Source organism: Lissotriton helveticus, chromosome 2_2, assembly GCF_964261635.1.
Source record: "Lissotriton helveticus chromosome 2_2, aLisHel1.1, whole genome shotgun sequence".
Lineage (NCBI taxonomy): Eukaryota > Metazoa > Chordata > Amphibia > Caudata > Salamandridae > Lissotriton > Lissotriton helveticus.
The window spans coordinates 194073463-194098242 of NC_136060.1; the positions used below are offsets into that span (position 1 = coordinate 194073463).

General features: G+C 45.8%; 1 protein-coding gene across 1 annotated transcript in view; it reads right to left on the reverse strand.

Moving 5' to 3' along the window:
* Positions 1-24780, reverse strand: part of PGM2 (phosphoglucomutase 2) — a 368921-nt gene that overhangs the window by 64514 nt on the left and 279627 nt on the right. The window contains exons 8-11 of the mRNA XM_078678353.1: positions 24080-24177; positions 21345-21525; positions 21169-21262; positions 8579-8708 (exon numbers count right to left, since the gene is read on the reverse strand). Of these exons, the coding sequence (XP_078534479.1) occupies positions 8579-8708; positions 21169-21262; positions 21345-21525; positions 24080-24177 (503 nt within the window). The remainder of the gene's footprint in view (positions 1-8578; positions 8709-21168; positions 21263-21344; positions 21526-24079; positions 24178-24780) is intronic.

Here is a 24780-nt window from a genome sequence, read left to right on the forward strand (position 1 = left end):
AAAACAGGTGGGTAATTGTGTTTCAGTACTTCGTATGATTTTTAAAGAATATTTAAAGTTTTCAAAAGTAGACAGAAGAAATTTCAGAGAAAAACAGATAATGGGTTCCTAAGGAGAAAACACAGATTACTAGTAAGCCCGGTCAGGATTACTTTTGCGGTTCAGCACTAGGCTACAAGGTACAGTACTGGCTTCTCCCCTGCTTACAGGTGAGTACTTCGGAATTCGGAACTCGGGTGATTTTATATGAATATTTTCAGTTTCCAAAATTTCACACTTAAAAATTTTTCGAGTCAAAGTTAGTCAATATTATCCAATGGCAGGTAAGTGAGTTACCGGTTTCCAGGTGAGTACTAGGCTGGTGAAGTTAAGGTTCTGGGCATAGACTCAGGGGTCTCCCAGTGTCAGGTAAGTACAGTTGGTTCAGCCCCAGCAGCACAGGGGCGGCCGGGTGCAGAGGTAGTTAGGCCCAATGATATCCAATGAGGGAAAGGGGGCCTTCGGTTGGTGGCTGCTGGCTAGCAGGCCACGCGGCTGTGGGAGCTGGGCTCCTGGTCACTTGCTCAGGGCAAAGGGGGGAGTAGGAACGGGCAAAGGTGGCACAGCCAGCGGCACTCGGGCGGCTGGGTGCAGGGTGCTTTTGAGCCGTCGGGCGCTCAGTGTTATCCAATGGGAAAGGTCAAAAAGGAACAAAGGCTGCAGGCTCGGGGACGGAGACTCTCCAGGGGCGACCAGCACTTCGAGAGGTAAGTTGGGATGTTGGAGCACAGGTAGATATCCCAAGGGGAGGCACAGGGTGCCGCGGGGCGCCGGGTGCAAGGGTGTCTTTGGGTGTCGGAAAAGCTTACCCTCGGCTGGTAGCGGTTGGGGTGGCCCCTGGTTTTGAGTCTGCAGGCGTCGTCTGGTTCGTCTAGGAGGGTCTTTGGGCACTGGACTTCATGTCCCAGTCGCCGGGGGGACGTCCTTGTGGTCTTGGTTCGGTTGGGCCCGGCCCGGGCTCGGCGGGTGCAGAGTGGGCTGGTCCGGAGCTTCCTGGCTGGCACCAGGTGGGTTGATGCAGCAGAGACTCTGCTGATGGGAGTCCCAGTCGTTAGGAGGGTCAAGGCAGGCAGGTTCTCTGGGTGTCCCAAGGTTGCTGTCCCAAGGAGTCGCCGGCAATTAGGCAGGAGCAGGTTCCAGGATCGACAGGCCGGTAGGGCTGGGGCCAAGTCAGTTGTTGTCGTCCTGTTAGCAGCAGCACGGCGGGTCTTCTTCTTGATCTTCTTTCTTCTTTTCGTATCGGGATCTAAGGAAGGAAGGTTCAGGGAACCCCTAAATACTGAATTTAGGGGCGTTACAGGTAGGGCAAGGACAGGGACCAATGGGTCCCTGTCCTGGGGTGAGTACACCCCCTAGCCTGCTACTCTCCTGTGGAAGGGGGGCAGGAGCCTTGCTGGGATTGATCAGGGTTCCCCATCTTCAAGATGGCAGGAGCCCGGGGTTGTGCTTCACCTCGTCTCCCCCACCTGAGGGGTGGGGTTGGCACAGGCTGACATCCCCCCTTCCTGACTTAGTTTTTCCCGCAAGTCTTCCCGCCAGAGTGGGGGTCAGGACTGGTGGGGGCTGGTTGCTGGGTACAGCAAATGGTCTGGGGAAGCTCACAGAGGCGGCATGCCTTTGAAGCCTCCCCCTGCCCATCCTGGGGGAGGAGACTTAGCACCTCGCACAGGATTTGCATTTTTGCAGGCCCAGGAGAGCGGGGGCTCTGCTACCCAGGGGTCCAGCAACATATATGATGTGTGGCAGCCACTCAGCCCAGACGTGGATTGTAGGTTAGGTTTTCAGGGGGCATCTCTAAGATGCCCCCTGGTGCATTTTACATTAAATCCCACACTGGCATCAGTGCGGGTTTAATGTGCTGAGAAGTTTGGTACCAAACTTGTCAGTCTTCAGTGTAGCCATTATGGTTCTGTGGAGTTCGTAATGACAACTTCCCAGCACCATATACTCTTAATGGCATCACTGCACTTAGTGCCCAGGAATGACCCTGGGTACTGTAGGGGCACAGGGCTCATGCACCTGTGCCCACACCTCTGGCAGAGGGCACCCAGCTAGAGGGGTGACTGAAGTATGCCAGGGTAGTGGGTTCTGGGGGCATGGCACACAGGGATGTGTGCCATGTCGACTCTTTGTTTGGTTCTGTACTCAGACACTCAGCCTGCAAAGGCAGTGTGTGGGTGTCAGGGTACAGGGCCCCTGAGGGTGGCACAATAAGTGCTGCTGCCCTCAGGGGTCTTCTCTGGTTACCATGCCCTGGGCACCTAGGGTACCATTTACTAGGGGCTGACAGGTGGCCAGAGATGCCAATTAGGTTTTAGTTTCAAAACAGTTTTAGGGAAGGAACACAGGCCCTGGGTACCTGGTTGGCAGGAACCCAGGGCACACTCAGTCAAAGCACATCAGCAGTTCTGAAAAAGTGGGGGCATACCAATGCAATAAAGACGGCACTTTCTCACACTGCCATGTTGTACAAGCAAATGTAAAACATGTGTTTTTACATTGTGGCTGCCACCCGCCACAATATAAACATACATGATGCGCCCGCCAGTGTGGCGGCCGCATCCTAATTAGCTTTCCGGGACCGCTGCACCTATTGCGGGCGGTCCCTTTTGCATCAGCAATGGCGGGCGGACTTTGTCCACCCCCCATCGTTATCGGCCCCTTAATCCTGAAAGTGAAAAAAAAGTGAAAGGCTAGATAAGTAGGTTTTGTGGACAGGCCCTTTCGGCCACGGTCATGTGGGGGACACCCCCTTCTGTCAAAATTTTAAAAAAAGGAAAAAATTACTTAACCTGAAAACGTTTGTTCATAGAGTTCTACGTTTCCCCTCCTAGTGCAATACATTACTACAACATGGGGGGTGAATGACTGCTGAGGGGACATGTGATCTGTTTATTGTATGCAGCGCTTACACAGCACAGGCCTGGTAAATCTATCTTGGTCAGCCACTTACTGAAAGACCCTAGCTGGCTGATTTGGACAGGTATTCACTCAGATTCTGCTTTAATATATACTGTTTGGTCGGCCAGCCATTGCCGTGCTGCCCTTGGGGTGCGGAGTTCATGGTTGTGGGTTGCTCATGTTTTTCTTTTTCCCCTTTTCTTACTTTCGTTCTGTTTGCACAGAAGCGCATTGCTATTATGGGGTAGGAGGTGAAGGTAGTTGGGGGGCTTTGGGTGGCAACAAAGATTCGATGGCTCCTGGTAACCCTACATGACAGACCACAGCCAGAGATTCTCCTTTATGTCCTGGAATATTAGAGGGATGGGATCGGCCTCCAAGAGACAATATATTATATGAGATATTGGGGAAGGCAGGGTGCAGGTGGCTATGCCACAGGAGACACACCTAGCTGGGAGCAAAATTGATTGGTTGCAACGTAGATGGCGAGGCCAGCTGTACGCTAGCTCTTATTCGGCCAATGCCAGGGGAACCTTGATATAGATTTGGGCGGGGATCCCCTTTGAGCTTACCCGCACGGTCATAGATAAGAAAGGTAGATATTTTTTTTCTCAAGGGTCGATTGTGTGGGAGAGTAATAACACTGGAGAGTATCTATGCTCGAACCATAACCTTTCTTCAATCCCTCTCGACTCATATGGCGGTCCTCCTTACTGACATTTGGCTGCTGGGGTGATTTAAATTGCGTACTGGCTGTGTTGATGGATCACTTTATCCCCCCCCACTGCAGGGAACATCGCCTCACAGGCTGGTGGATGATCTACGGGATTGGTTGGAATGTTGGGTGATGGCAGATGTCTGGAAGACTCAGCACTGGGAAGAACAAGATTACTCCTATTTATCCCATATAATAAACTCCACATCCAGATAGGCCGATTTATATGTTCACACAGACTTAGCCACTCCACCACTTTTTCTGAGTGTCAGTGACACACATTGTCCGACCATAGCCCAGTCCTGCTGGGGTTCCGACCACTTGTTCCCACCTGGCATCTTAACCCATCATCACTGGAAGGCACATGTTATCGTGACTCTCTGGTAGAGGTAATCTCTGACTATTTTGCTCATAATCAAGGCTTTGCTTCCTTGAGTATAGGGGAATGGGAAGCCTTTATGGTCGTGGTGTGGGGTCATTTTATTGGTCAGACAGTGGGCATTCAAAAATAATTGAATAGGGAACTCCAGACTTTGTTTGGTACCCTACACACCTAGGATAACGCTCTTGGCACTAGGCCTGCAGTCCTGGATGAGATCCGGGACACTAGAGAAAAATATAATATGTTATGTTAATATAATTTATTGAGCGTACGAATACCCGGAGGTGTCTTGGCGCTAAGGAACTACAATAAGCCTTGGAGATCCTTGCCTTAGTTCGGGAATAGCCATGTCTTCAAACTCTTTTTACATAAGGCTAATGAACTTGCAGACTTGATGTGCATAGGAAGCATGTTCCAGAGCTTTGCCGTGCCATAGCCAATGCTTCGTCCTCGCCTCGCCAGCTAGAGGTGCGAATCCTGGGAACCAGCATAAGTTTGGTGCCAGTAGATCAAAGCGGTCTACCCGGGCAGCACCAAGAAAAAATATTTCTTAAGAACATAATACTGTATTGGAATGGCTGCACAGTTACGACCATGAACAATACATTGCCAGGGCGCATGAAGAAGGGGGAAATCTGGCAGGCTATAGGCCTGGCTCATTTAACCTGGTCCAGAGGGACCCTCATCACACACTCAGGCAAGGAGATGACTGATCTCTGTACTCTACTTGTTCCATTACCATTGAACTTTCTAAATACTTTGAGATTCTGTATGCTGCCCCTGAGCTCAAGAACATTGCAAGGCTATGGGAGGTCCTGTGACTGCACAGGAAATTTGGGTAGCTATAAAAGAACTGGCGAGGGGTAAAACACCGGGCCCGATTGCCTTCTGATTGAATATTTTGCAACATATGCCGGGATCTTAGCCCTGCAACTGGAAAAGCTAGATGCAGAATCCCGGCAACTTGGCTCACTTCTTGGGTCCACCACTGAAGCGGTGGTTATCACTCTCCCTAAGACTCAAACACAGGGAGTTCAGGTTACTGAACTTCACCCCCTTTCCATGCTGAACCTAGACTTCAAGATCCATAGTAAGGTTTTGACTCTCCAGCTGCTCCCACATATGCCGGCATTGATATATGGGAACCACAACGGCTTCATTCCTATCCTGAACCTTAGAAGGTTGTACCATATATTGTATAATCCTGAGTCCCACACCTGCACGGATGACAGTCATTTCCTACTCACACTGCTCATCAGCGGCGGGGGCCCAGTTGGGTCACTTCCTTGTGCTTACATAATTTGTTTATGTATATCGCTACTTTTTCCTTACCCCCCTCCCAACTGTTATACCACTGGCTATCCTTGTCTATTATTTCTTCTGATACAGCCCTGATTAGCGACCCCCTTCGTAAAAGCAAGGGGATATTGTTTATAAACAGTAATAGCGTGAATTGCAGGTTGCACCTGATCAGACTGGTATAAACTGATTAATGCTGGTATTGACCTATATCTACTACTTACATGGTCTTTTTGAATATTGTCACAATGTTGTATTTTGCAATATATTGAAAATGGCAATAAACAGAAGTAAAAAAAAGGTATAGTGACTCCACCCTCACTTGGCAAAGCGCATAGGCATGAGCTCCATTGTTAGAGTGTTTTTGGCACAGCGGGTGAGCGTACTAATGGAGAATTATGTAGGACATTTTGATGCACATTTTTGACAGGGTATAACAAAGTTAAATATATAAAAAAAAAAAGGAGAAAAATCCGTAGCAGACATTGGCTCCCAACGAGGCAGGTGAGCACATGTGAATGTACAGCACCACACTGCTAGAAACAAATGCTTACAGGGTACGTAACGTCTTTCATTCATATAATGTGCGGCTGTAGGCACACATGCTCTGCATAAACTGTAAAGCAGTACTTCTTTAAGCGGTGATCAACCAGTAGATAGTGGAGATGCTTGAAACAAAGTCCTGAAGACAGTTCGAGGAACTCTATGTTTTTGGAAAGCTATGACTTGCACATACAAGATCTTAGTAAATCTGAGTGGAGTGGACCATGTAGCTGTCTTGCGAATGTCAGCAATAAGGATGTTACTTATGAGAGTTATAGTGGCCACTTTCTTACGGGTTGAATGTGGTCTTTGTGGCGCAGGCAATGTTCTCTTGAATTTGAGGTAGCGGTTTTGGTTGCACTTGACAGTTCACCTGGCTATATTCACCTTTGACAGAGTGTGACATTTGTGAGGTTTAGCAAGATTTTACATCAAGGCTGCGAAGTGCCCTTTCTGCTACTAAGTCTGGTTGAGGGAAAAAATAGGGAGCTCTATAGTTTGGTTGAGGTGGAAGTGGGGTATGACCATTGGGAGAAATTTGGGATTGGTCTTAAGGATGACTATCTTATTATGGACCTGAAAGAAATACCCTTCCAAGGTGAATGGCTGCAGCTCACTAACACGTCTTAGGTTTGTAATGATACAAGGAAGGCAATCATCCAAGAGAGAAACTGTAAGGGACTAGTGTAGTGCTAGGAGGGCCCATAAGTCTGGTAAGAACTACATTAAGGTTCCAGACCTGGGCAGGAGTAACTCCAGGTGGGATGACCTGTTTGAGACCCACCATGAAAAACGTGATGACAGGGATCCTAAACAAAGAACAGTATTTCCTGTTCTGCATGTACGCTGCAACAGCAGCTACGTGAAGGTATATTAAGGTGTAGGCTATACATGACTTCTGTAGGTGAAAGAGGTAGCAGAGAATATTGTGAACTGCAAGTTTGAGAAAGTCCAAGCATTTTGAAATGCAATAGTGTACAAACCTTTCCCATGTGGCAGTATCACAGACATGCATAGTGGGCCTGCATGCTTCTTTGAGACTGTCCATGCATTCTTGAGGCATATGGAGGTAACCCAAGACCCCAGGAGTCAAACTGCTAGATTGAGCTGTTTGGGCTCAGGAGTCTGGTCTTGCCTTGATCCAGTATGAGAAAGTCCAGTATGTTGGACTTTCTCATGGGGTAAGACAGACCTCTTGAGAAGGATTGAGAACCAGGTGGTCAGGTTCATGTGGGAGCGTGATGGTGGTTTGCCAAAACTTCCGATTCACATACAGAAGGAGTGAGAGAGGAGGAAAAGCGTAGCATAGGTAAAGATCCCTGACCAGGTGAAGCAAGGGCTCCCTGTGCAAGTTCCTCCTCAAAGTTTAGTTTCTGTTTACAGGATGGAAAGTACTATTCCCTTCAGGGGCAGCCTCGTTATAATTCTTCTTGTCTGAGGGTGGATGACGAGGCACCGTTTCTTCACGGACAACAGGGCCTTGGTGTGGTGAATGTTTCGACCACGATGAAGGTTTTCGGAAGTTGTGTGCGGAGTGGCTCTTCAGAGCCAAAGCAGGATGTGGTGCCGGTTTCGAAGACACTGTCTGCGCTGAGGGCAGGTGCTGGAGAGACTATTTTAACACCAATGGTTGGCTTGAACTTGGCTCCAAGTCCTTTGTTGCATGCTGATCATGGCCTTCTGGCAGTTGTGGACCAAAATCTAGACACTTTATTTGGGTCTTGAAGCCCAACTCTCTCCAGCCTGTCGTGGAGATGGAGAGGGGTTATGGTACTAACAGTCAACGCCTTCTGAACGAAAGGCAGTTCTTCCGGCTCGGAGCCGGATTGTGAGCTTAGCTCTGGGCTGAAGCTGAGAGCCTGTTGGCCTGAAGTCTCTGGCCGTGGCTCCCCCTTGATAACCTGTCTTTCACATTCAGTGCTGGTGCATTGGACTAAGTTCACTCGTGTCACCCGTGGGTGTGAAAACAAACCATGTAGAGCCGAGCCAGAGATTCATTTCACGCAACACCTCAAGGAGTTCGACTTGCCGCCTATTCATAAACTAGCACATTTCAAACTCCTCACTCACACTTACAAAGCAGCACACAACACTGGCGCTGCTTTCCTCAATAGCTGTATGTCCTCTCACAAATCTACCAGACACCGCCTCTCGGCTGGACTCTTACATGCACACTCCCCATTGCATATGCAGAAACCTATCCGACAAGCGGGCCTTGTCCTGCATTTCTCCCAAAGAGTGGAACAACCTACCAGTACACCACAGGGCCTCCTCTTCAATTCTTGAGATCCGCAAGAAGCTGAAAAAGACTTTACTCTTTGAATAACCCCTCCTGCCTCCCCAAGGCTAATCCACACCTGCTGAGTGCCAGGATCCCCTACCAGGTGATAGCGCTCATTACAAATCTTCATAACTTATAACAGTCGAGCCTGTATGGGGAAGAAATGTCACACAATATTGCATACAAAGCAGCATCCTTTGACAGCTTAGGATATGATGCAGAAAATCAGTCTCAACCCACATATAGTTTGTGACTAAGCTTGCAGAACCCAAGAGACACAGCTGTTCTTCTTTGCGGATTCCTATATAACAACTGGAGACGATAGATCATAAAAGCAATTTGCATTTTTCTTAAAACACTGTCAATTTTGCTCTGCTCAATGTGCTTTAGTTTATGTAGCCACTTCAACATTACTCACTCATTGTAGATGGCCCTTAGCTGTTGATTCAAGGTCATATTCTTTGTTGCTAGATAACAAGCAAGTTCTGCAGTGATAGCAGCAGCACTAACCCCATCTTTATCCAGGACAAAAGGGCAACACATATACCCTAAAAATAATTAATTAAAATTAGTACAAAACAGAGCATATCCAATAAAAAGTATATTTGACATTTTCGTCTTACCTCTCACGATAATAACATTCATAGAAATATTAATTAATAATGATAATAATGCACTACCAGAATAATGGGTTGCATAAGTGTTCAGGCGCTACTAAAAATTACATTATATTACACAATTTTAAAAGTGAATGAAACTTTGACAAATTTCTTTTTCAGTGGTTAGTTTGGTTTTTGAGGCAACATAAGGTTTGTCTACAGAGGCAAAATAGAAAATTGTGCACCAGCAAACAGATCTGACCCATGTACTAAAAATGGAGCTAAATTACAAAAGTAGAACATTGGGATTTTTCGCAAACTGGTCCAATAGATAAACGTACAACAAACATTGACATTTTAAAACTGTGCTGGAGAAGATCAGATTCTTCTGAAACCTGGTTGAGTTTTCAGGATAACCAAAGAGTGTGGAGACTAGTGGATCAGGTATGATAAGACAATCGAGCTGTCATGTGGGCAGAATATTTTCGGTATTGCTACCCTATTTTTAAATTTAGAACCTTCAGGTCAGGTCACTGCATATGTACATTTTTTCTAATTATATTAAGTTTATGCAGAATTCTCTTACGTAGATATCCTAACAACCTGACATGGATCGAGCCCTCTTCGGCTGAAGTTGGAAAACCTGCATTAGACAACTTTGATTTCAGATTAGCACATCATCAGATATACTGTACGTTGAGAAACTTTTGACTTGAGTCGGAGCTCTTAAATCAGACTGGCAGCTAATAAATATGTAGATAATGGATACTGCTTGTGTGACCTAGGGAACACCCAAGTCACATAGGGTAGCTTGGCACTAAGAGGGAAGGCCTAACTCACAGGTACTTATGCAAAGTTTGCGTCACACCCCTCAGTAACATACCGTCCATCCACTCCAAAATAAAGACACTACACCAAGGTTAGAAAAATACGGCTTGCTTTATAAAACTTCTCTGCTTCCTCTTGGTTACTATAGGCTTTTAGCTTCAGCACATAAAATAACGTCACATGTAATTAGCAGCAGGATTGTTTCATCACAACATTTCTGACATCTATTTCCCCCTTCACTCTGAAAAGAGAATTCCTTATCAACTCCTGCACCTTAGTTAAACAAAATTATTAGATTTAGATTTCAGCAAACATCAACATTCCTTTCAATCAGGTCAGCTTGTTCATTTACAAAGTGATCTAACTATGATAATGAACCTGGGGTTACAGGCAACAATTCTCTTAGTAGTACAGTATTTTCAAGGATTATTAGATTGGAGCTCTGAAATTCCACAAGCAGATTGTTCTCTTATTCACATCCAGCCCTTACAGGTCATAAGGTCCGGCATGAAGCGCAAACTCTCACAGTCCCAATCTGTTTCACCAGTTATTCGGCCTTTCAGTGAAAATCCCCACTAGTAGATACGATAAGTTACTTTTGATGTCACAAACTCGTAGCGTCGGGAGAATTGAATTGTCAACACAGTTCAAAGAGGAGATGCCCCAGAACCTGTTGTTGACTAACTGGCCCCCGTTTCCGTCTAATGTTAATCTGTGCCCGGCAGTCTTTGAAGACAGGTTCAGCGGCTCACCCCTCCCTCCTTTCAACACCGAAGCCCATTCAGGCTCAGGGCTCCGCTTCCCCTCTCACGGTCTTACCGCGTTGAAGAGGGACTCGTCCGGTCTCCACTCACGCTCCGGCTGGAGCCTCGATACACTGGGATCCCGGCTCTGGTATGATTCCGACCCCCACACTGCAGGATGCAGAGCAGTTTGCGGGGCCGGAGCTCCGCTGCGACTTCCTCGTTGATTCTCTCAGTCTATGTCCTGCCCTCCTCTCGTCCGTCAGAGGGGGAGGGAACTGCGCAGGCCGGCCTCCTTCAGTTTCTCGGCACCCTTCTTCCGGGAGCTTGCACGCCTGCGCCCACTTCTCCGTAGCGCTGGCCACTCGCTCACTTCTCCGCTGACCCCAAATAAGTCCACCCAGCTAACTTCTCATCACAGGGGGGCCCAGGGAATCAGAGGCAGTAGATCGATGTCGGCGATGTCGCCCGCCAGCACTACCGGGTAGGTTTTAATTTCTTACGACCAATACTTCCCTCAGGGAAGGGGTGAGAAAGGGTTTATCCCGCAACCTTTAGGACGACAGTTCAGGCGGGGACACCCCAGAGGAGGAGAGAGCGTAGGTGGAACAATCCCCTATGTATTCAAGACCTGTTCCAACCAACTTCCCTAGCCAAGTTACGACGTTCCCATAAGGGAAGGTTGATGGCGTCAGAAGTCTATAAATAAAGTAGAGCTGCCAGGGCTCAGTCAGTAGGCAGGGGGCTACGTCGACAAGGTAGGGACGCTGATTATAGGGTCAGACTATCTCCTGACAGTGCGCTTGCCTCCCCACTCTAACGCTTCACTCCTCGCTAGGCTCTTCCTGGCTCTCTGGTCACTCCTCACCAACAGCTAAAATGGCCGCCCTGGTTCCGGCCTTATATAGGCTGGCCTGGCTACCAGAACCCTCCAGAAGGTTCTAGTACCTTCTTAGTGTAATCCTATGGTCCCTGCTACTGAAATGTCAGTTATGGCAGTTGCTGACCACCATTTTGCGTGACCCATACTTTCTAGTCAGAAAAGGCACCTAGGCCTCAGGGAAAAGGACTATGAGGGCAAGGAGCATCTAACCCCTAGGTCAACACCTCAAAAAATCCAGTGGACATAAAAAGATAAAAAGGTTTGAGAGGCAAAAAGGGAACAAAAATAAATAATTAATTAGGAGGGACTGCCTAAAGGGCAGACAGGTCTAACATTTAAATCATGCTGCAAGTGTATTCAAATCTGTACACATTGAGCAAGTGCATTTATATATCTATAACACGTATAGCAAAATGGCTTCCATCCATGAAACTCCCCAGTTCTTTCACGGATAACCCTCTGCTGTGGTTAAGCCCAGTTCACGGGGTCTCTCGCATTCTCTGTAATGCTCTTGATGAAACAGTTTTGAGCTGTAATCGCCAGTGCCCATTTTTTAAAATAAGGTCTGCTGCTATGTGTAGCTGGGGTAAGGTTCTGAGAAAGTTACTTGTTAACATGTACATACAAGAGTGTGCACATATTGAGGCTCAGAAAGGAAGCCAACTGTTTGACACCACCTGGCATCTTCGCACAGGTATTCCTTTGCCAGATGCGGCCCAGCCTAAATTGTGATTATTTAACTGTATACCAGGAGAGACTGCACTATTCCATTTTGGGTAAACGTTAACATGTGTAATGCTTCACAGGGAAAAATATGTGTAAATTGTGTTTTTACTGTACCTAACGAATGGAATGTAAAGATCGCTGCCCTGTATGCAAATTAGTTGGACCATAGTCCAAATAGGAGGTCAATTTTTGACGCATCTAGATGGCTTCACATACTTTATCATGTGGCATATTTCTATGAGCAAACCCTTAATGAAGTATATACTGTGAGCTGCCTGGCTTGCTGAGGTAATCACTCACTGCCCCAGCTGGAATTTCAAATGCTCTAGGAAACAAGAGGTCCATTCCAGGAGGATTGAGCATATCCTGATTGAGGAAGTGGGCAGGTCTTGAATCCCCTTAGCCAACATCATATAGTTACTGCAGGATGCTACCAATGAACAACAACAGGAGCCCTAGAACTCTGCCCGTTCTTTTTTTTTATATTGAGTCGCTCTGAAGTGCTCTAGGAGAGAACAGGCCAGGGGATTCTGCAACGATCGTCTCAAAGGCACGAGCATATGTTTTGGAGTGTTCTGCCATCTTAAATCCTACCCAGAGTGATGAACAGGAGTGGGACAGGCAGGTGAATGGCTCGTGTTTGTGGCACCAAAGGCAGGATGAGGGAAAATGTGGTGCTCTAAGTTGGTTGGATGCCCCACATATCAAAGGGAAATCCATCTAACATCCAGGTCCCTGCACAGGTCAGAAAGCTAGGATGTAGCCTGGAAGTAAAGAGGAAGGAGTGGCATAGCTGACAAACCCCTGTATGGTGATTTGTGAACTCTTTTCAGAAAGGTAGGCATGCCTGTTCAATAATTAAACACCATAATTGTTTTCTCCTACAGGTTTGAATACAGGTGCTGCTTTTAGCATTGTGCCCTGCAGGAGCACACACTGTTAATCAGAACAGATTAAAGGGTTAGTATCCTTCTGTAAACTTGAAAATATTTGTTATTTTGTGTGTAATATTTCGCTGTGGGTCTATTAAGGTATCTGACAATGATTTACTTAGAGCTATTACGAGTAGCTGAGGTTTGGGTGTCAATTCAAGGAGTCAGCCCGGACTGCCCTGTTTTATACCCTGACGGTCAAGTGCTGAAAGGGGTACATGGTCCCCAGTTTGTGGATCAACTGTATGGAGGGCCAAAGGCCTTTAGAGGTGATCAATCAATCAGGATTTATAAAGCTAGGCCAATCACCAGGTGCTTGCAGGTCCCGGAGGCTTATTTGAAGAGCCAGGTTTTGAGGGCGATTCGGAATTCCGAAAGTGAGAAGAGGGTTCGGAGTTGCGTGGGGAGGCTGTTCCAGGTCTTTGCTGTAATGTGGGAGAAAGAGTGTCCTACTTTTCTGCTTCGGTACATGCGGGGAGTATCGGCAAGTGAGATGGAGGAGGAGCGTAGTCTTCTCCGCGGTTGGTGAAAGTTCAGGCAGTGGATAATGTGGGCGTTTCCTTGGTTGTGTAGTGCCTTGTGTGCATGGGTCTTCACCAAAAAAAGGGATCTGATCCAGTCAGTCTCAACTGTGGGCAGGGATAACATCAAAACTATACACCCCACGTGGCCATTAATATGTTCACTTTTTTAGACACAACAACCACATAAATCCAGTGTGTTGGAGAGTTAATCTCATCTTTTATTTTATGCAATTATTTTATTGAAAGTTTTCATTCATTATTGTTTTTTTCATCTGCAGAACATATAACAATTAAGACTATATGCAACATATAATTCAATTAACAAAAATCAAACCGTAATACATAGACACATGAAAGAAAAAAGAAAAGTAGTTTTTTTGAAAGCAAGTCCAGAATCCCATGAAAATGGTTTGGGTATACAATGTCCAAGTTATTTTCACCTGACTTCGGCGTTCTTTCCAGGCATTGGGAAATATTGCTGTGGTGATAGAGCGGTTGAGCAAGGTGGTAAGTTCCTGGCCGATCCCTTGGTGTCCATGGTGCAGATGTGGCGTGGGCATGTGTCTTTGGGAGCTCCCGAGTGGATGGATTTCAGAGTTGAGATGGTATCCTGAGTGGAGAGGAGGTTCCAGGTGGTCAGTCTGAGGTTTGTGTCATTTGCGGTGGTGGGGTATGTGTCAAGGATGTTCACAGGTGTGGGCTGAGGTTCGAAGTTTCTGTATATGGATGCTATCTTGTCGTGGAAGAAGTCAGCAAGGTTTTCGCATAACTCCTGTGAGAGTGTGATGTGGGTTTTGCAGGCAACTGGATTGGAGAATACCTTACAATGTTGAAAATTACGTGGTGTTGTTCAGCTGGTTACAATCAATGCGGATAGGGCGGTCTTCTTTGTTGCCCTCAGCAGGTGGTGGTATTGGTTGATGGAGATTCTGAAGACTGCCTGTCGGAGTTGTCCTTGCTGGTGAGTTATCTCCTCTCCAGCTGTTTGCTATCTCTTTTCGCTGAACTAAGTTCTTGGGTGCATCAGCTGCCCTTTTGGAGGATTTTCTCTGGATGTTGCTCTTGATGGGGATGATGTTGTCGGTGCAGTTGGTGATCAAGGTGTTCGAATTCTTCACCCCCGTTCAAAGTTGGTGGCAGTCGCAGGTTGGAGATGTTGAGGACGTCCATCCTCCTGGTCTCTGAGATTTTGTTTCACCTCTGGTGGGGGTGGTGATGCAGGAGTTGGAGATGCTAAAGTGGATGATGGAGTGGTAGGTCCATTTGAGTTCCATTATGTGGCTATATTTGACATGGTTTCTGGAGGTGAAAAAGGGGTCCAATTTGAGCCCTGCGGTGTGTGTAGGGTCGTGGACGATCTGTGTCAATCTGAGGTTGCTCATACTGTTGTAGTGTGTAGTGTTGTTTTCGTTGGCGTAGTCGATGTGGAAGTTTAGGTCACCGAGGAAGATGTATTTCTTGGAGTTTGAGGCTATGGGTGCAATGAAGTCTGCAACGGAGTTACATAAGCTGGAGCGCAAGAATGGGGATCACTTTGTGAGGGTGCCTCTGATGGTTGTCTTGATGTCTATGTGGAGCTTGAAGTTGAGATGTTTTATGGTGGTGGTGGTGGTGGTGTTAGTAGTGGTGAAGTACTGTACAGTCTCTTTGTGGATGATGGCTGTTTCTCCTCCCAGGTTGTTGGTGTGGTCCTGGTGAGGGATTTTATATCTGTCTGGATCACTGTGGCAATGTATGGAGCAAATGTAGGGTTGAGCCAGGTCTTGGTGAGGAAGACTATGTCGGGTGCGAGGGGGACTATGAGGTCCCATAATTCAGTGGAATGCATGCATAGTGAGCATGTGTTGAGAAGGGCACAAGCAAGTTGGTGGCATTGTTGAGGTGGGGCTGATCAGAGGGCTGTGTGCTGCGGCAGGTGAAGTGGCAATGGGTGCAGGTGAAAGGTTCTACCATGGAGCATAGGATAGATAGTAGGTGATAGAACCCCAATTTTACATTCTACTCATTTATAACTGTATTGTAAACCTGTAACTGTAGTGGGACTGCCCAAACACAATTTCTCACAAGAGTTCCAGTTTCCCAAATGGCACGAGTGAAAAGCAAATTCCTCTACATCAATGAAAGAGGACATTAAGGAGTCTATGCTCATTCAATATCTTACCTCACTGCTGAGAAGTCAAGTGACCAAGTCATTCGCCATCAGTGTGGGGAGTAAAAGTGGTCTCAAGCCCTCACCAAAGTCTGACATTGCCAACACATTCCCATGTGCTACTAAATAAACTCTGTAATACTGTGCTTGAATTGGTTGGGTGTGAGACAGAGGCCAAGGTAACAAAGGACCTGTGACCATAAATAGCGTAAAGACATTATATCTCAGTTGCAGAATGTACCCCGGCACTCCTACTATTTAGATTTCAAATATATGACATTATTAGGTCAGAACTAATGAAACAAAAGTTTGCTTTACCACAGGAAAACACCAGAGATATACTTATATAAATATTCATAAATTCATTCCATACAAAATTCAAACTTAGCTAAAAGCATTTTTTTGACAATATTTGACAGGACTGAGAAACACTACAAATTCAGACAAATGATAACAGAATGAAGTTCCTTGAATTGTAATAACGTGAATCAGTCCTTGTAACAGAACACGAGAAGTGATAGTAGTTCACCAATAGTTTCACGCAGTAGGTTTGTAACCTCAGATTCAAAGTAAGTTCTGAAGGTTCAAAATCCCACCAGGAAAATCTTCAATGACCTGAACCAAATCACAGATAATGCAGTCAATAGGGCCTTTAAGATGGAATTTACATCTTGTGCCCGAAGAAATTCAGTAACAAGCAGGTAGTAACCGTATGTCAAATTGGTAGGTGACTCCAGACGGACTCTTATAAGCTCATGTCATGAGCATTAGATGGCGAACAATTCAGTGAAGAGCCATATTTTTAGTGGCACACGGCTAGTGGGAAGAGCTGTGATAAGCCCCTCACTTTTGTGACAGACCGCCCGTAATCATGGACTCCAGTGCGTCCGTATCGCGTGTTACAAACCTACTGCATGAAACTATTGGCGAACTACTATCACTTCATAGCATATCTATCATTCCAGAGCCTTGAGCAAGTCACGGATGTGACGAAACATGTGTTGGCTGTTCTCGTGTTCTGTCCTTCCAGCATTGAAGCCCAGTGCTACATCCCTCTGATTCACAGGGAGATGCTCTCACACACAGCCACGGATCTCAACGTCTCTGCACCCCAGGTGGTGATAAGCGTGGGATGCCTTTTTAGGATTTATGTGGGAGGATGTAGAACTACAGGCATGACTGATGCGGTCCTGTGGTCCCCAGACTGTGAGGGCAGATGGATGAGCTCTGTGCAGCCGGCATGGGCAGGAGCATGGTGCCAGCTTGTGCTCTGTGCTGGATGGAGGAAGATGACGGCACCCAGTTCATGAATGGACACTGTACTGCAGGAGGAGGAACTCGAGGGAATCTGATAACAGGCACCGAATTTTATAAAAGATGCACATCCCACCTAGACTACGACGAATATCTTTAGTGCTTAAAAGAAGGCCATTGTCGCAGGGGCCTACAGGATAAGAATCGGGACCACCAGCATCTCGATGAAGAGAAGAGGCTATACTTTGTACATGATACCTGGCGGCAAAGATTCCTCCATCGAAGGGCATTTAAAGGGGAAATCCTTCCCTGCCCCCTCCCAGAAGCGCAGCCCTCATTAAGGGTGCACGGATCTGCAGCGGAGGAAGTGTGACGGAGCGCGCGCAGCCTCCCGAACCTTAATCAGGAGCCCTTGCACCTGACACCTCTGATATATGTGAATTTGGAGAGCCCGGGATAAGGACGCCCTTCATATTTATGTTTATTCGCGGTTTTCCTTGCGCGCACAGCAGGTCGTTATTTTTTATGTAGGCCGTATCTTACATTTATTCCTTGCATCCTGCAAGGGGTGAAAGAGACCCGTTTCTTTGCAAAGGCAAATGGGTAGACTGGTGTTTCTGCATCTCTTCTTCTGTTCTAAGCCAGCAGTTCATATCCCTCTCTCTGGTTAGGGCTATGGGAGACCACCTTTGCAATCCTATGCCCCTGCTTCTCTTTATCATTCCTGGCGAAAGCACTCTCAATATTGTAGATTTGAAATGTAACTCGTAACGGCATAACATAAGATGTAACATGGTTTATAATGTGACATAACGCAATAATTTAACCGTCAATAGAGCATATAAAAATATGACTCACACAATCATAGCAAAGCCGAAAATATAGCACATGATTTAAAGCAAGATCACCCCGTATAGCAATATCACCGGTAAAAAAAACAAGTTAAACAAGCGCTCGCCATCTGTTTTCACTCAGCCGCTTATTTATATTTTGCATCGCGCTTTCACTTTAAGTGAAAGCGCGATGCAAAAATAAACACGCAGCTGAATAAAAACAGATGGCCCCCCAATAAAGATAAGAAATTGCTTTGCGACAGCCGCAAAGCAGAGGAGCCAGTCCGGATGGGCCGGAAGAAAAGGCGAAAGGGCGGCAACAAAAATACTCAGTTTCCAATGGCAGGCCACCATTTAGCATACACAGTGGTGGAAGCCAATGAAAATGAGGGGCGGGGCTTCGAGTCCCCTTCTGAAAACCCCTCATCCAAAATATCTCTTGCTGAGTGAGCAGAGCCTTGTGCTGCAATGCCAGGCAAGACCTAAAAAGTAAGGAATGTGATACTTGAATTCATCTCAGCCATCTGTAAATACTCTTGGCTGCTTTTCAGTCCATATTTATTTTGATCGCTGTGCCATTACAGAGAAAAACCAACCATGCATATACAGGTCCTGCTCTCTCCAATAGCAACAGTCCTGCCCACATTGTTAAGCCATTTCACCACTCAACAGGAACACAAGCAACACCAGACAACTTATAGCCTGTTGGCGCTCATCACTGAGGTACAGCTCGACCCCTAGGGAACAGAGAGCATATGAGCCAAGTCTGGCTATACTCTTTCTACATAAGTAGTCTCACAAGTTTCACACACAAAAAAACAAGCATTATCATAGTCAATGGGTTTGCTTTTAATGTGCTAATGTATGTAAAAAGGCATGTGCAAATGAGCACAGACTATCTGTGCAGTGTCACAATTCAACTTGGTTTTTTTCTGTACCTCCTATAGCTGGGTCTGTTTTTTTCTTCCCCAAATATTCAGTACCACGCGTAAAGTTTCACAGAGTCACAGCACAGATAGTCTGTGTCTTTTTGTGTATGCCTGAGTCTGCATGCATGAGCACCTAAAAGCCATTTACAATGGGATAATGTACGTTTCTATTTGCTACATTATAAGAAAACATGTTTGGGATCAAAATTAGAAAGCTTTAAAACAATAAATTCACAGGGCATGTAGCCATTACCAAACCATATAGCTATCAATGTTCAATAGCGGATATCCTTAAAAGATGCAACATTAATGAGGAAATGCATGTCAATGATACTGAAAGTATTTTTTAAGGTGAGGAGGAAAATGTTTGTATGATGACACTGCAAATGGCAGCTCAACAAAGGATAGAAGAGAGTAGCATATATGTGCCTTGTTGTTACTCAAATTCTGCTGGAAAAAATTACTCTACCCTCAGCATTTTTATGCACAGACAATTCTCCATCTCCTGATGAATTATATCCCTGTTGTGGTATTCAACCTTTCCCACCCCAGTAACTTGTTTGGGCTCCTGCATCATAGTTGGTCTGCTTAGAAGATTGGTAGCCACGTTTCTTAAAGCAACGAAGCAGGCAGAATGATTAACTCTGTGGTCCAGCAGCTTGAGCCGCCATCTCTGCTTGTTATTATGGACCCTTTAAATGCCTCCTTACAGAAAGCTATAGTTCCCCCAGAGTGGAAACACGCCATGGTGCGCCCCCTTCTGAGAAAGGCGAATGCTGACCCCGATTTACCTTCCAACTATCGGCCCATTTCTTTGCTACCGGCCTCAAAAATCTTAGAGAAGCATATCCACACTCAGCTCTCGAATTTTGTTGAAACCCAAAGATTCCTTCACCCTTCTCAATCGGGCTTTAGAGCTGGTTGTCCAAAGGAAACAATTCTACTTGGGGTAACAGAAAGATTGCGTCGTCATCTGGATGCTGGAGACACAGTGGCCCTTATTTTGCTGGACTTAAGCGCAGCATTTGACACGGTGTCTCACACCATGTTAGTAAAAACGTTGAGATCATTAGGCATCTGTGGCTCAGCTTTAAACTGGCTCATTTCTTTTCTTGCCAATCAAACTTTCCAAGTCTTTTCCCCAACAACCACCTCCAATATCCATTTGTCACCCTATGGGGTTCCAGTCTTAGCCCTTTACTCTTCAATGTATACGTCCGACATCTAGCTGATGTTGCGGAAGATACCGGGCTGTCCCTGTTTTCTTATTTGGACGACTCCCAGATTATCTCCTCTCTCTCTCTATGGAGAGTGAGACCGGGTCGTCCCCCCTCCAGCTGGGCTTGAGAAAAATTGCATCATGAATGCAGACAAATTATCTCAAGCTCAAAGGAGAGAAAACCGAGGTCTTGATGCTTGGCACAAATAAGGATCTCTGGGGCCCACAACATTGGCCCAGTGATATGGGTGTACTTCCTTTACCCTCCTGCCAAGTCTGTAACTTGGGTGTTATCATCGATGACTCGCTAACTATGCATCTTCAAGTTGTCAAGGTGGCCGCTACACGCTTCACCATCCTGAAGTGGCTAAAAAAGATCATCTGGATGCTACCTGAGCCCACATAGCAAACAGTAGTCCAGGCATTAATCACCTCAAGACTGGACTATGGAAATGTTGTCTACCTAGGATCCAACAAGGAGGTGACTCGCAGGCTGCAGATGGTTCGGAACGCTGCCGCAAGACTACTTTGCCGGGTTCCTAGGGCCACCTCTGTCTCTGGCCACCTACGGGACTTGCATTGGCTCAGGGTGGAGAACCAAATCAAGTTCCAAGACCTGAGCTATATGTTCAAAATCAAAATAGGTGTTGGCCCTCAGTACCTGCAGTCTCTGGTCTTCCCCTACAACCCCCCTCCCTCCCCTCCCCCCAATCTCTTCGCTCAACCACTCAAGAGAAGTTCTCTGTGTCCAGAATTAGACTATCTCAGATGGGTGGTAGATCGTTTGCATATCTCGGTCCCTCACTTTGGAATGCCCTTCCCACTGTTATTTGGAACGAAATAGTGTATGCCCACTTCGCAAATCATTGCACATTTGGCTTTTTAAACCGTAATCCTTTAAGCTGTTAGACAGTCTCTAATCTGCCACGGTGCCGGGAAACTCTTTTTGGGTAGCTGTCGCTCCTTATAAATTAAATAAATAAATATCATGATCACATTAATCACCATTAGATTTAAAGGCCAGGTAATATTCTGAGGATTATTCCACACTACTGCCAAAGGCAGTCTTAAGTGTGCTAGGCGTCTTGCAAGGACCAGGTCTGCTCTTCTGATAGTCTGGCCATCACACTCTCACAAAATTTAATTTCCAAAAATTATAGAACATTGTCTTATTCTATGATGCTTTAGATGAACCAAATCTCTAAGGTATAGTTACTAGATGCTAAAGCCAGCTAATAGCAGCATGTTGGCTTTCTTTATGAATTAAATAACTAACATTACTAAGTGCCGTGAAGTCACCTCACTTAACACCATACGCTCTACAAGACATATTTACAGAACATAGGAATGTTAGTCTCAAAACAAAATATTTATGATCAGTTTACTTACCTATTGCTTCTTCAAAAGCAAATAAGACTGTTTTGCCCTGATCAATGAGTTGCTTGGCTCGATTTCCCATCCACTTGAATCCTGTCAAGGTTTCCTGCATTGGGAAAAAGACTCACTTTTACAAGTGACACTCGTGAAATAAACATTTTAAAAAAGAAAGTTCCACAGCGCCCTACCTCAAAGTGAAACCCTTCTTTCAATGCAATGGCTCTCAGGATTTTGGAAGAGACTGTGCTGGACAACATGTAGACATCCTTGAGGGCTGCGGGGTCTTGATGTTGTTGTTTCCAGCAGGTAAACAACCACCAACCTAAAATGGCTCCCAGCTCATTGCCAGAGAACACCTTCCATTCCCCACTGAAAACACAAAAATAATCACTATTCAGTAAATTACAAAATTGTATAGGTTTCATATAAAACATAATTTAGATGTGCGAAACTATGGCTTGAATCACTCATAAAATATTTTACCCCTCCCTCCCACTTCCCCCCCCAAACCCCCCCCCGGACTGGCCATTGATAAATTATTCTTTCAATAAAATGTTTTCAAATGCATTTCAATATTTACAACTAGAACTAACACAAAACACTGATCTCTGATTTGAAAGGGGCAGCAGTGCACAAGACTTTGCATGCTACTTCAGGTGTGTGAGGTGCAGCTTGCTAGCAGTGAACTTAACTGCCTTCTGCGACCTGCTGCAGTAGCCTTCTTCCTTCCCCATGAAATCCTTGCACCGTGCCGACTAGAAAATGCGTGCTCCGCCCGTTGTAAAATGTATTGTTAGCTCACACTGTGCTTTAGAGCCTGTTGGGTGCTTTTCATTGGTTGTCTTCAATGTCACTCATTTGTTTGCTTCTTTTTCATTAGCCTGTGTGGGCTTTCCTTCCTCTTCTTGCGCTTGTCCCGCCCCATGGAACATGGACACACCTCTGTGTCTTGCACTGCTCACTTTTTCAGGTGGTACTTTTTTCTTTTTGTTTATTCACATCACAAGCACTTCTCTCCCCCTCTCCATGCTGCTCTACCTCACCCATGTGGTTCTTCACTGCCCTCCTCCATGATGCGTAAGCCCTTGTGTGCTCCCCATGCCTGGGTTGCGTTCTCACCAGCGTGCTTCTTCCCACTCTCAGTTCCACGTTGTTGTCCCTCTCTTAACAGTCTGATTTTCTCCCCTACTCTCAGAGCTCCATGTTGCTCTTTCTTTTGCCTGTTTGCTCCGTCCTCTGTGTTGCATACCCTACGTGGTGCTTCTGGCTCCCCAGCCTCCTACAGCCCCCACTCCCTCTGTGTTGTTTCTGCGCTCGAGCCCATATTGCTTCGACCATCTGCTTTGCACTTGTGCTTCTGCAACCCAGCCTATTTTGCTTACCCTCACCCACTTTTCCTCAAAAAGAAAATGCATTCTTGCCTATCTGAGTTGGATCAGCAAAGAAAAGAAAAAAAAAGGCAGCTGCTTTATTTTGTAGACCTGAGCATGAGTGGTGTGTGTACCTACAGTTTTTTATTCTTATGTATCCGTGTTGCACAGTATAGGTCCCAAAGGAGAGACGTATTGGCTTTGCCAATACTTGTTCTTTTCATCACCATTGTGCTGTCACCCTTTATATCAAAAAGTCACATTTTAAATTAAACAAGCTGGTGGGTGGTGCTTGTCCCACCTTAGTCTCACTTACGAGTCTTGTTACTTGGAGGCAGAAAAATATTTCATCAATGTGTACAAGAGCAGCAAAAACACCTGTTCCTTCCTCTAATTGTTTAAACACGCCAGAAGTAAAGTTTGTGGACTAGTAGTACCCATGAAGGTATAGAGACCTGTTTTGTGGAGTCATGACAAGGTGGCAAAGTCGCAAACTGGAGTAATGAAGTGAGATGTGACGGAAGTCCTCTCCTGACGGTCGCAGGATGACTCACAGTCTTGGCAACTATAGCTTCTTATTTTATTTATTTATTTATTCCACTTATATGGCGCAACAGCTACCCTGAGGGTTTCCCGGCGCCTTGGATCCGTACACTACCAGGAGGAGTGAGCTTACTATTCTTATTCTTGGTTGAAAAGCCATGCCTTGATACCTTTCCGGAATCTTATGTAGTCGGGTTCCAGGCGCAGTTTTAGCGGAATTGAATTCCACATGACTGGCGCCATATATCCGAAGGAGCGTCCGCCCATTCGTGCTCGTTTAAATCTCGGGACAACAAATCTCGCCTGATGTGTTGATCGAAGATTTCGAGCCGGAATGTATTTCTGAACCAATTTACACAGGTGCGCTGGTGCTTCTTAGCCTCTCCAAGAATAATGATATTTATCAACATCTTCCCTAGAGAAGGGCTCTATCTAGATCCAAAAAAGTTTGGATAGGAATATCACTTATGGTACCAGCATTGCATTTTGCAAATTTTAGCAAACATTAAGATGCACCTATCTGGGGGCCATCACACTTGGCACCATTTTCAAGGCATGAGGGAGAAGAAAGAGCAATATGGTAAAATTACATTATCACCCCTCACCCAACCTCAGGCAATGATGCCATTGTTGATGTTTCAGAAGGCAATGTGGTGCTCTCTTGTTTTAGGTCGGTTGCCTAGAATAAGTTTCCACAGAGCATTTTGCATTTGGCTTGGATGGGTAGAAGGTACGTGCTCGGACGCTGATCTTAATCTCCAGGGTAGATGAGAGCATAGGAAATTCCAATGAAATGCACTAATAACTGTGGAATCAGGCTCATGGTTTGGTATTTCTGATTTATAGTCTAAGAAAGAAAAGTATTCCCTGAATGGATCCTTATTCTGTACTACTGTCTGGCTATTGTATGTGTTTCAGATCTGACGCTGAGGAAGCCAGAGGTACAATGTGTACACTGAAAAATGATTTTGCGTGTTTTTCAGACACTGAACATGGTTCACATATCTCACCTCTCCTGTTTCTCTGCAACAGCAAGACGATCCGCATCAGGGTCATTCGCCAATATCACTCTAGCCCCCTCCTTATCAGCCAAAGCAAAAGACAATGTCTGCAAAACAATAAGAGATGCCCGTTTCAATGTAAATGAAAGCAACAACAACCAGGTTCTGAACATTCTTCATTAAACCTTAGAAAACAACTTCCTTCCACCCACAATAGAAGAATGACTAACCGCAACATGTGCTACACTTTACCAAAAAGCTTCCTAACTCCAACGTGCAGTTTTTAAGAATAACGCATGTTAGTACAAATTGTATATGTAGAAAAGTGTCCCTTTTTGACATGGTCACCCCCACTTTTTTTCTGGTACATGATGTGATTTCGGATGAAAGTGCACTGGGTTCCTGCTAACCAGGCCCCCGGTGCCAGAGCTCTTTCCCAAAACTTTACAATTGTTCCTTCAATTGGCAAAACCATTAGTACCCTCTGTAAGTCCCTAGTAAATGGTAGCCTGGTACCTAGGGCCTGAGGAACTAAAGAGGGCCCCTAAGGGCTGAAGCACTTATTGTGCCACATAAGGGAGACCTCACCAAGCACATGCAAAATGGGAGGCAGATCCTTCCGTTACCTGGCGCCGAAAAGCTGGAATGCCTTACCTCTGGACCTCCGTTTGGAGCCATCTGAACTTGGCTTCACGAAGAAGCCTAAAACG